Raw genomic sequence first — 13,981 nt, forward strand, 5'->3', positions numbered from 1 at the left:
TACGTTGAACAACTAATTTACCTCCTCTCTATGGCTGCTCTTGAAATGTCCCCAAGATCTAGTTACTAGGTTGTATATCATCGTTTTTATAAAGTTTCATATCACTTAATATGTTCAAGATGTGAAAACCTTCATTTATACGTTCTTTTCTCACTCCATTGCATTTTTCAATATCAATTTAACATTATTTAAAGGTTATAATGATACATGCATGTAATATTGATCTTGACAGAAAAGTTGTGAATATAAAACCGTTGTAGTTACTTAATCCCTAAATATAGATTTAAATGTTGTTCATATTTTATTTATTCAGGTAGGTACTGTAAAGATCACTTCCATTTCTATAAAAGACCATCTTTGGAATTGGTTCTATTCCCCGCAATCAATTTCTTTTTCCCATCAGACCCTTTAAGCTAGAAAATCCCCAGTGCTGCATTAATTAGCCAGGAGAGAGAACTTGGTCCGTATCAGGTATTTTCGGAGGGCTTATGCAAACACGGGCAGCTGGTCAACTGGAATCTTCCCTGCAGACGCACACACGTGTGATTCCCGATCCTCCCCAGCCTTTCCTCCCGCGATTTCCAAGTGGGGGCAACGCTCAGTGAAATTTCACACTTTGTCGCTTTGCATATGGGCACGTAAGTGCCAGTTGGCTGTTGGATGTTGCAAGTTGGCTGGGAGCAACAGGGGCACAGGGGGGAAATGGAGCTGCAAGCGATTACAAACGCGCCGACTTGTAAACGGCGGCCAATGTGCGGATTTCGCTTTTGGTTCTGCTTTTGGCCTTCTTTTCTGGCATCGCGTGCCGGGTTCGCGATAATGAAACCGAAAGGCAATGCGCACTGAGCCAACATCCAGCTTGAGCTCTCAAAACATTGCCAACCAGGGGAAACTTAATCGGGAAGTTCCCAAAAACAATAACTCAGGAATCAATAAAGGAGGTCGAAGCATATTAGGTGGTTTTGGTTTGGTTTTAAAACCCATTTAAATGTGTATGGCACTTTCACTACACCTAAAAAATTTAAGCAATAATCTTTAGAATCCAAGAAGTAGAACTTACATTTAAGAAAAAAGTTATTTAGCACTAGTACTACTAATCCATTTTTAAAAATTGCAATTAACTTCGAAACAGTGGTACAATTTTTTATGGATGTTTCTATCAACGTAATGTCTATATCATCTTAGAAGCTTGTACTTTGGTTACGAACTAGTTGATCCCAATTTAAATAACTCTTTAGAAAGTTGTATTTAATTTTAGAAATTCAATTTAGAAAAGCATTTAACCCTTTAAATTTAATTATTGTTAAAAAACATTTCATAACATTACACTTACTTTATGTGAAAAAAGTTTTCTTAAGGAGTAGGTAACTTTTTTAATTCATACAAAAATCCCAAAAAACTTGTATATTGTAAAAAGAAATGCTAGTAGATTTTATTTTGTATGCCGTTTTTTATATGTTATAGTGCGTTGGATGATTATTGGTTATTAATAAATAAGTAATGCAAGTAATCATAAAATGCATTGCCAAGACAGTTATATTCAGCTTGACTTGAACTTTAACCCTGCTCGACTTGTTTAAGACCTTTTTTAAATGAAAACGAAATCGAGAAATCGCTGTTGCAATCGCTCCTCCAACCGGGCGACTAATCAAGTGCGAATCCTTCGGCCAACTGGAATGTTTCCGACTCCTTTGGCGAGCTGCCCTCCAGGAGAGGTGGAGGAGGATGTGGAGGAGCTGAACCTGGAGAACAAGGAGAATCTGGATAGGAGGAGCTAGCGATGCGTGTAACTTTTTCAATTAATTTGGCTAAGCTTGAGAGAAGTTCTGAGTTGAGCTCGGCTGAGACATGGGGCCCCGATCCGCCACCATCCTCTTGGAATCCACCGAGCTCCGGCTGAAACTGTTTACGGCTGAGTTATTTCAAAAATGTTTTGCATATCAGATTGAGTCTCTGAATCTTGGCATGGTAGCCCCGGGGCGGCACTTAAACGCCTTCGTTTTAATTTAATAAGAGCTTGCCAGGCGAACTGATGCTGATTCAACTGGTAACTGGTAACTGGTAGCAGCTAGCTGCTCTGCATCCCAAATGAATGCAGTCCGCGAAAATCCTCCATCTGCGGATTCTCCGGACCTCCTCCTCCAACTTTAACTCCAAGTCGGACTTTGCTGCATGTCAAATTTGAATTTAGCTGCATTTTTACAACTGTTGCAAAGTCTCTTTCAGTTTTTCAGTATTCAGTTTGTAGTTTTCAACTCCCCGCTCCGGATCTGCATTTGGAATCTGCCGGTGGCGGCAGTGGAAATCGCATGTGAGCCAAGTCAGACAGTTGGCAATTTGCATAAATTTAGATTAGTGACATCTGACGTGAGTCTCTGATATGCGGAGCCCGGCTCCTCCAAGCGGCATTAAGTGGGGGACTCGGGGCTTGGGAGATGGAGCCGATTGCCACCTCCTAATTCTCCGACCAGATAAGACCCGACTTCTGTTCTCCCTGCTCCGATGGAACTGCCGCCGACAATGGAATATGATTTATGGAGTGCACTCGGGATGGGGCAAGGAATCGGGCCGAGGGGCTGCGTGAAATTCAACAGCTCAAGTGGAAAATTAATCGCATGCAAGCTCATTATGAGCATTAGTTGACTGTTTGTTAATTGTCGCCAAACGGGAAGCAGGATAACAGCAGAAGGAGCAGTTTCGGGTCTCAGGAAGGCAGGAAACCAACTTGAGCTGCATGCGAAATTGCCTGCAATATTTCAATCAAACTTGAGCCGACACAGAGCTTAGCTAATTGCATCAGAAATGGTACAGCCCCAAAAGAGCAGGCGATTTCACAGAAAATTACGAAATAGTATGGTTATAAGTTCGATAACTAACAACTATTTATATAAGATATGCTTAGCTTACAAAGTTACCTAGTTAACGAAGGGTCGTAGGAATATTTGTGGCTTCTTGTTGGGATCGAAGTGCTCAAATCCCTTGCTCCAATCATAGCCCAGGGCATAGGCGAAGATCTGACCATCGCCGCTGATGGAGCACCTGGTAATCGATTGATCATGCACTTGGCTCTGCATCAACCTGCCGGTCATCCCGCTGCCCCAAAAGCAGAACACCCCATCGGATCCCACGGTGACCATGTTGTTCGTCACCCTGTTGATCTTCACCTCGTTCACCACATGGGTGTCCAGGAAGCCATTTGAAACCTCCGAGCGATGGCACCTGGTGGGCACACAGCCGCTTCTCTTGGTCAAACTCTGTTCGTACACCATGCCGTTTGTTTTGGCCAGGAACCAGCTGGTTTGACCCGTCTGCTTGGCCTGAAAGATGGCCAGGGATCGCACCTGGTGATTTCCCAATCCAGGGGACTTGAGCCGCGCCTGCTCCACGGGTCCTCCATCCAGGCTGAAGGCCAGGACGGACTGATCGGCGCAGGCCACCACTGCCACTGGATGGAGGACATCGGCGGCGAAGCTGCGCTCGGGAAGATACTTTTTGGCCAGTTCCGAGGAAGTACGAGGATCCCAAAACTACGGAAATAGGGGAAAAATATTTTAGCATGAGAAAAATATACGATTTTTAGAGTTAAGTCAGTGGAGAGTTTGTATCGTGTGGGTAGACCGCGCTGCTGGCAACCACTTCAAGAAATTAAAGAAATGTTTACATTCCCCTAAAATGTAATCTATAACTTACCCTAATGGTCTTGTCCCAGGAGGTAGTCATCAGGTACGATCCCACCCAATGGCAAGTGCGTGCTCCTTGGTCATGGACACCCACCCTCCTCAGCTGGTTGGACTCCAAATCCCACTCGTTCACGGAGCCGTTGGTATCGGCCAGGTATATCTTACTGCCCGAATCGTTCCAAGCGGCATCCAGAGGAACGCCATCCAGGGACTTCATGACCTTGGGCTCCACCTTATCCGATTGCACTTCCCAAATGCGAACCGACTTATCCCAACTTCCGGCGAAGATGGCGTTCCAGGAACTCGTTCCCGGTGCGAATTCCAGGGCAGAAACGGAATCGGTGGGCGGATCGGGCAGTTCGTAAACCTTCTTCTGCTCTGCGCTTTTTTGGTTTGATTGATACATAATTGTAATACAGCTATGTCTCTTTGATTTATAAAAATTGCTTATAGTAAAGTTCTTTGGCGACAAACATATGAATAACTCTTAATGTGGAGATTGACATACATTTCAAAGCGCGTACGATGTTCTATCTCACATGGTAAACTTAAATAGGTTTTAGCACTAGAAAGTGTGGGTACTTTTTTGTTAACTAAGCGGAGTAGTAAAGGGATTCAAATACTTTAAAGCAGACTCTATTTTAACCCAGTTAAAGCATATTCTTCGACAGGATTTCGAGAGATGTTCAAACATTTTCAGTTACTTAAATTACATTCACAAAATTAAAAACGTATGCAAATGGGAAGCCCTCGAACCTTGGTATTATCGGATTTGTATGAAAGTTAAATCAAGCGCACTGATGGTTTCCCTGTTGTGTGGATTTTGTGGCAAAGACTAAAGCTGCGGATCGAAAAAGGCGGTGGCAACCGAAACAATTCCCCAGCCAATATGCGAGCGGGAATTCCAATAAAATGAACAGCAAACCAAACAGTGGCCCCCCTTTTCGTCCATGGACGTGCAATCCCTGCGAACGTGCAAATATTTTAACTAAAATGGCGAAGAGCAAGTTACTTTTATCTGCTTTGGCGCAAAAGTACGAATCGGTATTTGCGAGGGGGTGCGGTGCCACCCACCGCCCCTGGAATGCCACGCCCCCTGCATACACACACACACGCTGTTTTTCAGTCAACATAATTTAACTACTTTTATGGGCCAAGTAATACGCCGCTGTTTGGGGGGGAAAAGTGCCCCCACCGACCCACTGAACTCTTCCCTCCTCACCACGTGTTTTCAGGTTTAAATTTTAGCATTTTCTTTCATCTCACGCGTCTCGTGTGCAATATTCACAATGTATTTTACACACCATGTGTTTGCGAGTGTTTGAACCCCCTCGAGCACCCACCACCCACCGCTACGCCCCTGGAAGCCCTTCGCCCGAGTTTATTGGCTTCGCAGCATACTTTGAAATTTACTGAGCTTCCCTTGTAATGCCTTGCTATATTGAAATTAATTACAAACAAAGGATGCTCCTTTGGGCCCGGAGGAAACAGCATGCTGTGCTATGTCTCATCCGAAACAAGCCACCCCCTTCCCACCGCCCATGGATCACTTTCAGCCGTGATGAAACGAATGTTTCGCCAGCGGGTTCTAATTTCTGATGTTTGTCTCGCATCAAGTAAATTGCGGCAATTTATATATATATATATATTTGAGGGCAAAAGGTACATAAACAAACTATTTAAATTGAATTTTTTGCAATTCCACGCTTAACTTACTTAACTCATTTGGCTATAATTGTTATTTTGATAATTGGCAATTGTTGTTTTTTCCTCATTTTTTCATCAAATTAAGTTCAAATGAAAAACTTTAAAGCCATCGAGGCCCAACAAAAAGCCGATAATTAAATTCCCAAATGTGCAACACAATTCAGAGCAATCTTATTTACACTTAATAAATATTATATTATCCAGCCCGCAAGGGAAAAAATTGCAAAAACATCGGGGAATATTAATGGTAATTGAAAAAGCCTTTGAAAAAAGTATTTATTTACGTGAGCTGCTCGTATCTATTGTTATTAAGTAGTATATTTGTTGAGTCTACAAAATACGTTCGCAATGGTATTACATTAATCTACATTATACATTAATTAAATCAAAATATTTATTGACTTTTGGGTTGTTTCCCATTGTGCAGCCTAAAAATCAATCACCAGTGAAAAACCCAACCAAGGCTAATTAAAAATGCTTTACTAAAACCCGGCAAAGGGAATTTGTTCGATTGTGTAAACAATTTGGCAAGAAAAACAGGGCTGAAACGAGGAATTTTCTCGTTTTGGCCGGGATAATTGCATAAGCACCAGATAAATGCATTTGTTTGCCCAACTTTGATGAAGTTCAACAAAAGTCGGCTGGCAGCTGAGGAGGAAGTGTCTTGAACCCGCTCAAGGCCGCTGATAAAAGTCAACACAAAATGTTGAGAATAAACAGAGAAAGTTGCGAGTATATAAGGCATGGTATGTATGTTTCTGAAGAAAGGGAAAAACAATATTCGCATATTTGCACATTACAAATATAGGAGAGAAACGCCTCCCGAGAAGACAATTAAAAGAGCTTCAAATTGCGAGGGATTTTCCCGGCCGAGATTTTCAAGACACGCTGCGCACATTTAGCCAAATTTGATTTGGCCCAGACAGACTGAATAAAATGTTTTATCCCAGGGATTTCTTTTTCAGCGCCCTTTGTTCGTCAGATGATGTCTAGCCAGATGCTAATGAAATTTTCCCCGTTTATGGCGCTGAAAATTGTCCTGCCACAGGAATTTAAAACCTAATCCCGAGAAGGGGACTTTTCTGAAGGCAGAGCGATAACTAAAACAAAACATTCGATTCAATTTCAGGTCGCAGCTGTGAAAAGAAGCTGGGAATAGAAAGAAAACCAACGAAATTTAACAGGCGTTAGAGGGTTTTGAATTTACATATTTATGGGACAGTTTAATGAAACTTTTAAAAATAATAATAAAACTCTACATTTTATATAATTTAAATTTTTACATTCCCTGTGTTTATTCTTAAAGGATGATATATTTCATGGGCATTAGTATGAAGGCATTAATCTACGGAGCAAAAAATATTTATAAGTTTCTAAATTAGAAATTCTAATGACAATCAAATGGACCCTCTAATTTAAAACATATATCATAGAAGTCTATAGTAGCTACACCCAAAATCGCAAAAAAACATTTTCTTTATGAGATGATATTTCTAAAATCCAGGGCGAATATTTTTTTTAACGTAGATCTCGCACGTTTTCTATACTTTTTATGGGGATATATCTCTCCGTCAGCATATCCATTTCGATGGATCCTTTTCTCACGCTGCCATCTCTGAGTCTGGCATCATTCGAAGGCGTCGACTGCGGTGGGACGGATGTGCGGTCGAAATTAAAAAGGAGTTTAGCCAAATTGCTATTGAAGCGCCGAGAAGCGAGCGAGCAGCGGGAAAATTCGGGCGGGGAAAGGCGTGAAGCGTGGCTTTTGCTCCTGCGGTTTATTTGGGCAAAGTGCCAGTCCACAGGAGACCAAACAGTTGCTACTCATTCGGTTGGCCAAAGGGCCAAATTGCAACTGGGGGGACGGGGTGGATGGACGGGGCTACTGGGGAGCAGGATTTCAAGGGGGCGTGTAAGGATGCTATCTGTTCAGTCGGGCGACAGTTTAATTGGGTTAGCAACGTCAACGGCCTGTCCACTGCTGGATCATTGGCGCTGACATGGGCCGCCACATCCCCCTGAATCCGCCACCCATCCTGGTTTCAGCACCCAACACCCAACGCCCACCACCCATCATCACCATCACCATCACCACACCACCCATCGATTTTCCTGTGCCTCACTCGCTTTGGATTATTTCGTAATTAAACGCAAATGCAGATACCAAACTCACTCTTTCGCTGTTTTTCGCGCACTTTTATATTACCCTGCTCTCCTAGGGTACTTTAAAGGGTATATTAAACTAGTATAATAAGTTCCTGATCAGAAAAAGCAATATCTTGGGATCTGTTGATAAAGTCAAAATATTAAATCCAAAAAAATTCCAGAACAACTTACCTATTTTGAATTTTAAATTATAATGTTGGATGATAATTTGTCAATCCAGATCTCTAAATATTTTTAAAGTAATCTCATATAGCTATATATTTGGATATATTTATTAAACCACAGAGTTCTAGACTATCTGCTATCTATCTATCTATCCACATATCTAAATACTTTTTTAATAAATATTTTGAGGGTATCTTTAAAGTCTTGCTTGATATATGCCTTACCTTTTTTTTGGTATTTCATCAAACATCCCATTAAAGCCTCTTTTTGTGCGCCACATTTTGATATTCCTTTTTTTGGCCTTCATCGATTGTTGCTCTTGTGGCTGACTGTTTTTGTGGCTCTACTCGCTGGTGGAGGAATTAAATGGTTGATTTCACCTGTGCCGCTCACCTCGCTGCTTTGATCACTTAAATGTTAATGACCTTGTGGGAGGTATTTCCACCAGAAAGGAGAATTTCGTTTCAAGCTTAAATTGCGTTGGCAACTGTAGGGGAAATGGAGAAAACTATGGAGAAATTATCTAAAGGGAATTTGTTTACCTTTATTACTGTTTACCTTTATTACCCACCTTCTAAAAGGAAAGGTAATTAGAACTATTAACGATTTTTAACTATGGAGAAATTAACTAAAGGAATTTTGGTATAGCATTTAGGTATTCAGTTTTCAGGTATTCTCTACCTTATAAAAGGAAGGGTAATTATAACTTTTAAATATATATATGTTTCCTAGCTAAGCTCGAGATTATAGTTGGCTATAATAATTTCATTACAAAATTGACTCTTAATATTTGTTTTATCCTTAATACTGCTGTACATTTATATTCAATTTAAAGCCCAATTCATGCACACGAGTTGTTTAAGCCCTTGTTTGCTGGCCAAATTTTCCAAAACATTTCATTCGCGGGCGGAGACCTTAACCCATCGCCAAGCTGCTTATGTTGTTTGCATTTTGTTAAACAAAAAATTAAATAACAGCTCCCGCAAACACCCCGCACACACACTTTCGCGCCCCCAGGGACGGTAAGTGCTATTATTTGTTATTTGGTAAATGCAACAAATGCCCCGCCCATGCGGAATGGAGGGGGATCGGAGATCGGGGGACCCAGGGACCCGCAGAACCGCGATGGCAGCAGCAAAAACAGCAACAAATTGCAATATCTGCCAGGACACGGGAACGAGGACATGGGGACCTGCATCCAGGCGTGGCATCATAATTAATTCAAATTTGAATTTCCTTTTGGCGCAATGCACGCGCCATTTTACATAGAACGCAGGGGCGGCGGGGCAAAAGAAAGGGGGGTAGCTAGCGGTGGGTGGCTCTGCCACGCCCACATGTGTGGCATGTTACGGCATTGGGGCCCAGCATAATAAACTGTTTAAATATTTAGTCGAAACGAGTTTTTAATACTCGTTGGCGCTTTTAGCAGCTGCCAGCGGTCAGTGAGCAGGGGTAAGGGTTGGGTCAAAGGTCGCCCGAAAACCTGAGAAGGAAGAGGTACAGAGGGCCACAAAAAAAGGGCAGCTTCCGCCATGTGGCAGCTTTTAAAACCCAAGTCCCGTATAATTACCGACTGCCCAAAAAAAATCCATAAGAAACTTAAGAAGGAGCAGAAGTACACTCATCAATTTATAATAACGAACAACATTTATGTACATTGTACAAATATAATAATGGTTTAAAAATATGGTTAGATACAATTTTTTAAAACTGAAAATAATCTTTTGCCTCGTTCTACGTTCTATGTTTTTTATCATAAGCCTCCTCGTTTGAAATTAAAATTCATTTTCATACACTTGATGCAGACTAAATTAAATTGAAAGTGAGCAAAACTCTCTGTTAATGGCATTCATTGCCATTTAATTTGCATTTAAGTTCTTCTAATGTTCGTATTCTCGGCTGCCTGCCCTTAAAAACCATCAAATAATATTCAGCAGGAACTAATTTGCTGTTCATGAACAAGAGCACTTTCTCTCTGGAGTTTTGTGTGCACTTTCCGATTGCCGGAGCAGAAAAACCCAAAACTAAAACGAACCCAAAGCAGCCACAAAATTGCAAAACGCAAGAAAACTCACAGTGGCAAATGCAGCATTTGTTTCTTGCGCAATTAATGAACAGCATGTGCTTTGTGGATGATGGGGAGTTTGCTTATATGGGGGTACTGCATGTACCGCCTGTCATTTGGCTGAGTGCCGGCATGCGATCTCCTCGAGCTCGTGGACGAGGTGCGAAATGTGGCACGCATCACGGCCAAAAACCTGTCTAGTGCATTTTTCGTTTAATTATTTATGACCTGCGTAGACGAACAGCTGCCTCAGCACTATGACCCTGGGGCCCCGTTTCGCTAATAAATTTTAAATGCCATTTGCATATAACAAAAATAGCCCACAGCTACACAGATCGTAACTAATTTCTCTATCAACGGCTATGACAAAGTGTCAAGATGGAGAGATTTAATTGCTTCCAATATCTTACGAAAATAAACAGTGATTAAATAAATTTTCATCATAAACTTAAGCCTAACAAATGGCTTACTTTCAAAATTACTTGAACACTTGGTAAAATTAAATACATTTTCATCGAAAGGTTTGAGACCAACAAATACATACCACTTAGTGATAAAATCAATTTAAACTTTGGCAAATATGTATACAATAATATTAATAAGCACAATAATACAAATATAATCAATTTGAAAAACTGTCACACTACGCAAATAGAAGACTTCGCCTCGCCCTCTAATTTAAATTTTAAGAACAATGGTAATGGAAAATTTAGAAAGAATGATTTCCAGCCATCAGCGCCAAAAAGAATTGCCCCAACAACCGCCAATCATTCAAGTCCGTCAGCCAGTCAGTCAGTCAGTCAGCATTCCATCAGGATGCATCTCCGGGCGCCCAGCCGAGCAACTGGGTCACCGGGTGATTTTAGCTAAAAATGGTCTTGCTTCGCGCAAAATGCATTTCGCCGGCAAATGACGCGTGCCTCTTGCCTGACAGCCATTGTAGTTGCTGCATTTGTGCGGGGTGGTGCACTGGTGGCGCAAGGACCCTCGGCTGATCCACCACTGGCACTCGAACTGACAGCCGGCAAAACCCTAATTGAAATGGAGCTGAAGAATGAGTTTCCAGCTGGCCCGTGAGCTGTGGCGTAATTAGAAAATGAGCATGGAAATATTTGCGTGTGAAAGCCGCAGACGGCAGATAAATGAATTTGGTTCGAGGCGAAGCTGAAATGGCACGCAAGTTAGTTGGTATATGCCATGTTTGTGGAACAGACTGACTCACCTAATAAATATTTTGCAAACTACATGGTCTCCTGTTTGTTGACGACGGCCCTCTTGAGACACTCGAGAGACTCGTTGTCCTGGACAACACCATCAACCACTTCCCAACGTATTTCACCCAAAGTTCCCCTTTTCTTTCTCTGAAAACACTTGATCAGCCAGCGACCTTTTTGCAACAGTGTAAAAGCACTGGGATACTCAATAATGACGATTGTGCCCAAAAACATAGCCATCTCCACGATGCGCTGTAGGTAGCGATGGCAGATCCATTTCTAAAAGATAAGAATATAAATAAAATAAAAAGTTGCACTGAGTAAGTGGGAGAGCTTACAGGATCTGAGTGTTTTTCAATGTAGAAATCGTTCATAAAACTGGCCGTCACATATTGCATGGATATAAAATCGGAGAGCTATTTAAACAAATTGGAAAATTATAAAATTAGTTTTCTCATTAGTATAAACACAAATATATAAATATAAATTATAAATATATAATATAAATTATAGTACAAACCGTTTCCAAATGGCTAATAATCAGAACCGACTGGTTGACATTGGTGGCCAGGGCCAATTGAAAGGCCACCATTAGCAAGTCCTGGATATTGTGATCAGTATAAGCCCAATAAATGTTGCTTGTATCACCGGCGGCTCTTATGGTGGTCCTCACTTTGGTCAAATCGAAGTCGTCGATATTCTTAATATATAAAAATAATATAAGTTAATGGAAGAACATTTTTTGGGCCTTTGAAATGTGTGCTCACCATAGGACGCAGTTGATCCTTATTGTTAAGACAAGGAACCAAAAACCAAACGGTGTACTCGTTAACCGTGATGTACTCGAATATGCGGCGCACCTGATCAAACACCTCCAATATAAACTTTCGCTCCGCCAAACGCACTGCCTCATTGACATGTAGACATGTTTTGACCAACTTGCAGACCACATCCTGTGGTTGCATCGCCTGGCGATCAAAGAGCTTGACGAAGGTCTCGAAGGGACTGTCGGGATCTCTGAAGGAAAAGGCAGACAGTGAATTAAGATTTGAAAATAAGACTGCATTTAAGGACTAAAAAATTAGTCTCTATAATCCAATTACACATCGGGACCAATAAAACCTACTTGAAGTTGCTGTAGGCGTCGCCACCGCCGTCGCTTTGGATAACCTTCAGCCAGTTGCCGGAGCACTCCTGGTAGAGATGCCTCAAATAGTTGGTGGAGTGCTCGGGCCGCACAAAGAACTTGGCGTGAAAGTCCTGGATGCTGGCGGTTTCGCTCCTGCCCCCATTCATCTGATAGGACACAGAGTCCAGGGAGGAGAAGGAATCGAAGCGGCGCTTCACGGTCACACTGATTACATTGGACTGGAGCATCCTCAAGGAGGCCTCCTTGACCTTGCGCTCATTTCGCCTCTTCAGACGCTCCATTGCCTGCTTTGAGGTGCTGGGCGTCTCATCCAGATCGCTTAACACCTCCTCGGTTGTCTGGGTGATGTCTCCCTTTGCCATTGGATGCAGCTCGAACTTCATGGAAACGCTTCCCTTGCCAATTGTGAGCATCGGAACCTTGGAAAGACTTTCCTCATCCGGATATGTGAGGGAGCAGAGCAGAAGGATGGCCTGTCCCACGGGACTAATAGCCGGTATATCCACTGGCAGATCCTTGAACACTTCATAGATGATTATATGCACATTGTCAGCGGTCGGGAAATTTATGTTCACTGATTCGCAACCCAAACAATCGTTGATACTCAGCTGAAAGGATACATATCACTGATTATCCGAACTTTTTAAATATTACCTTAACTCACGGAAATAAGGTTTAGTTTGTGATTTCTATTTAGGGCAGCGCCTCTTGACATGGTTAATTTTAATTGCAAACCGATCCTAACTTTTGCTCAAACTTTTTTTCAGCGTCCTTTAGTGTTGGACAGTGCTCAAATATGTTGCGACCTTTTCTAGCAAACTATCGATAGTTTTACCTTATCGACTTATCAACTATCGATACGCGGTTATAGCGACTATACAAAAGTGCTGGAAAATGTTCCCGAGAATTCAAAACTTAATTTTTAAAAATACAACGAAAGAACTAGTGACAATGTTTTATGAATAATCAGCAAACTTGAAGATATAATGGAAAATATGAATCTTGCATTTAAATAATATAGTTGAAGTAGGAAATATATTTGTTACTAACAAATTTAAGCTGATGGATTTATGTAGCCTACTTCGGTGACTTTGTTTAGGGATGTATTTAGTCTTAATCTATTATTATATAAAACCTGCTTTCATTTAAATCCAGGTGATCTCTGGCCACTACTTTGTTGGGATTAAAATGGCTTGGGGACTGGGACCTCCACCCATTTGTAGTACACTTTTTTCCCGGCCTAACGTGAATTTATGAATCAGCAAGGAATCAACATTATTATGAGCCATGGGAAGTGAGCCATTAAATTGGCTTGGCCAGGACAACCGACCTGGTGCATAAAATTAGGATTAACGGCTTTCTAAGTGCCATCAAACCCCCAACTGCCGCAACTCCCAAATGCACGCACTGAGCAACAATTAGTCCGAAAGTCTGCATAAAATGCGAGCTGGCCTTGGTAACTTTTAAAAAGCTTACTTGTTGTTTCACAGAGAGATATTAAATTTAAGGCAACGAAAACAAAAGCGACCGAACAAAACCAAAATTGTGATTTTCTTTTAATTTTTATGACACTGTCGGCAGAGTTTTCGCCAGCGATTTTACGACTCGAAAAGAAAAAAGGAAAAGTACACTGATAAAAAATATGGGAATAGTTAAAATAAACATATTCATTAATTAAATACATAATTATCATTATTATTATCAACTGCTACCTTTAAAAATTAAGTACAAAATTAACGAAGATTTTAATTAAGATTAATCTTAATGATTTACATTAAAAATATATGAATCAAGTTAAAAATATAAGGTAAATGTCAGTAAAAACATTAACTAT

General features: G+C 41.2%; 2 protein-coding genes across 2 annotated transcripts; both read right to left on the reverse strand.

Annotated features, from left to right (window-relative positions):
- Positions 1 to 2,900: 2,900 nt before the first annotated feature.
- Positions 2,901 to 4,229, reverse strand: LOC108008266 (protein Rae1). The gene is made up of 2 exons (XM_017072054.3): positions 3,691 to 4,229; positions 2,901 to 3,527 (listed from the first exon to the last, which is right to left on the reverse strand). The coding sequence occupies exons 1-2, from the start codon at positions 4,084 to 4,086 to the stop codon at positions 2,916 to 2,918; spliced, it is 1,008 nt and encodes a 335-aa protein (XP_016927543.2). The 5' UTR covers positions 4,087 to 4,229; the 3' UTR covers positions 2,901 to 2,915.
- Positions 4,230 to 10,353: 6,124 nt separating this feature from the next.
- ord (orientation disruptor) lies at positions 10,354 to 13,201 on the reverse strand. Its single transcript, XM_017072559.4, has 7 exons — positions 12,812 to 13,201; positions 12,124 to 12,755; positions 11,765 to 12,014; positions 11,518 to 11,697; positions 11,336 to 11,413; positions 11,006 to 11,276; positions 10,354 to 10,947 (listed from the first exon to the last, which is right to left on the reverse strand). The coding sequence occupies exons 1-6, from the start codon at positions 12,860 to 12,862 to the stop codon at positions 11,025 to 11,027; spliced, it is 1,443 nt and encodes a 480-aa protein (XP_016928048.2). The 5' UTR covers positions 12,863 to 13,201; the 3' UTR covers positions 10,354 to 10,947; positions 11,006 to 11,024.
- Between the last annotated feature and the right edge of the window lie 780 nt (positions 13,202 to 13,981).

The sequence above is a fragment of the Drosophila suzukii genome, chromosome 2R, assembly GCF_043229965.1.
Source record: "Drosophila suzukii chromosome 2R, CBGP_Dsuzu_IsoJpt1.0, whole genome shotgun sequence".
Lineage (NCBI taxonomy): Eukaryota > Metazoa > Arthropoda > Insecta > Diptera > Drosophilidae > Drosophila > Drosophila suzukii.

Bases quoted from the DNA above. Each gene is read 5' to 3' on its own strand.
- LOC108008266 (XM_017072054.3), bottom strand. From the start codon at position 4,086: ATGTATCAATCAAACCAAAAAAGCGCAGAGCAGAAGAAGGTTTACGAA. The intron at 3,528-3,690 runs GTAAGTTATAGA...CTATTTCCGTAG, and splicing joins CCTGGGACAAGACCATTAGG to TTTTGGGATCCTCGTACTTC.
- ord (XM_017072559.4), bottom strand. From the start codon at position 12,862: ATGTCAAGAGGCGCTGCCCTAAATAGAAATCACAAACTAAACCTTATT. The intron at 12,756-12,811 runs GTGAGTTAAGGT...GTATCCTTTCAG, and splicing joins ACAAACTAAACCTTATTTCC to CTGAGTATCAACGATTGTTT. The intron at 11,414-11,517 runs GTTTGTACTATA...TTGTTTAAATAG, and splicing joins TTATTAGCCATTTGGAAACG to CTCTCCGATTTTATATCCAT.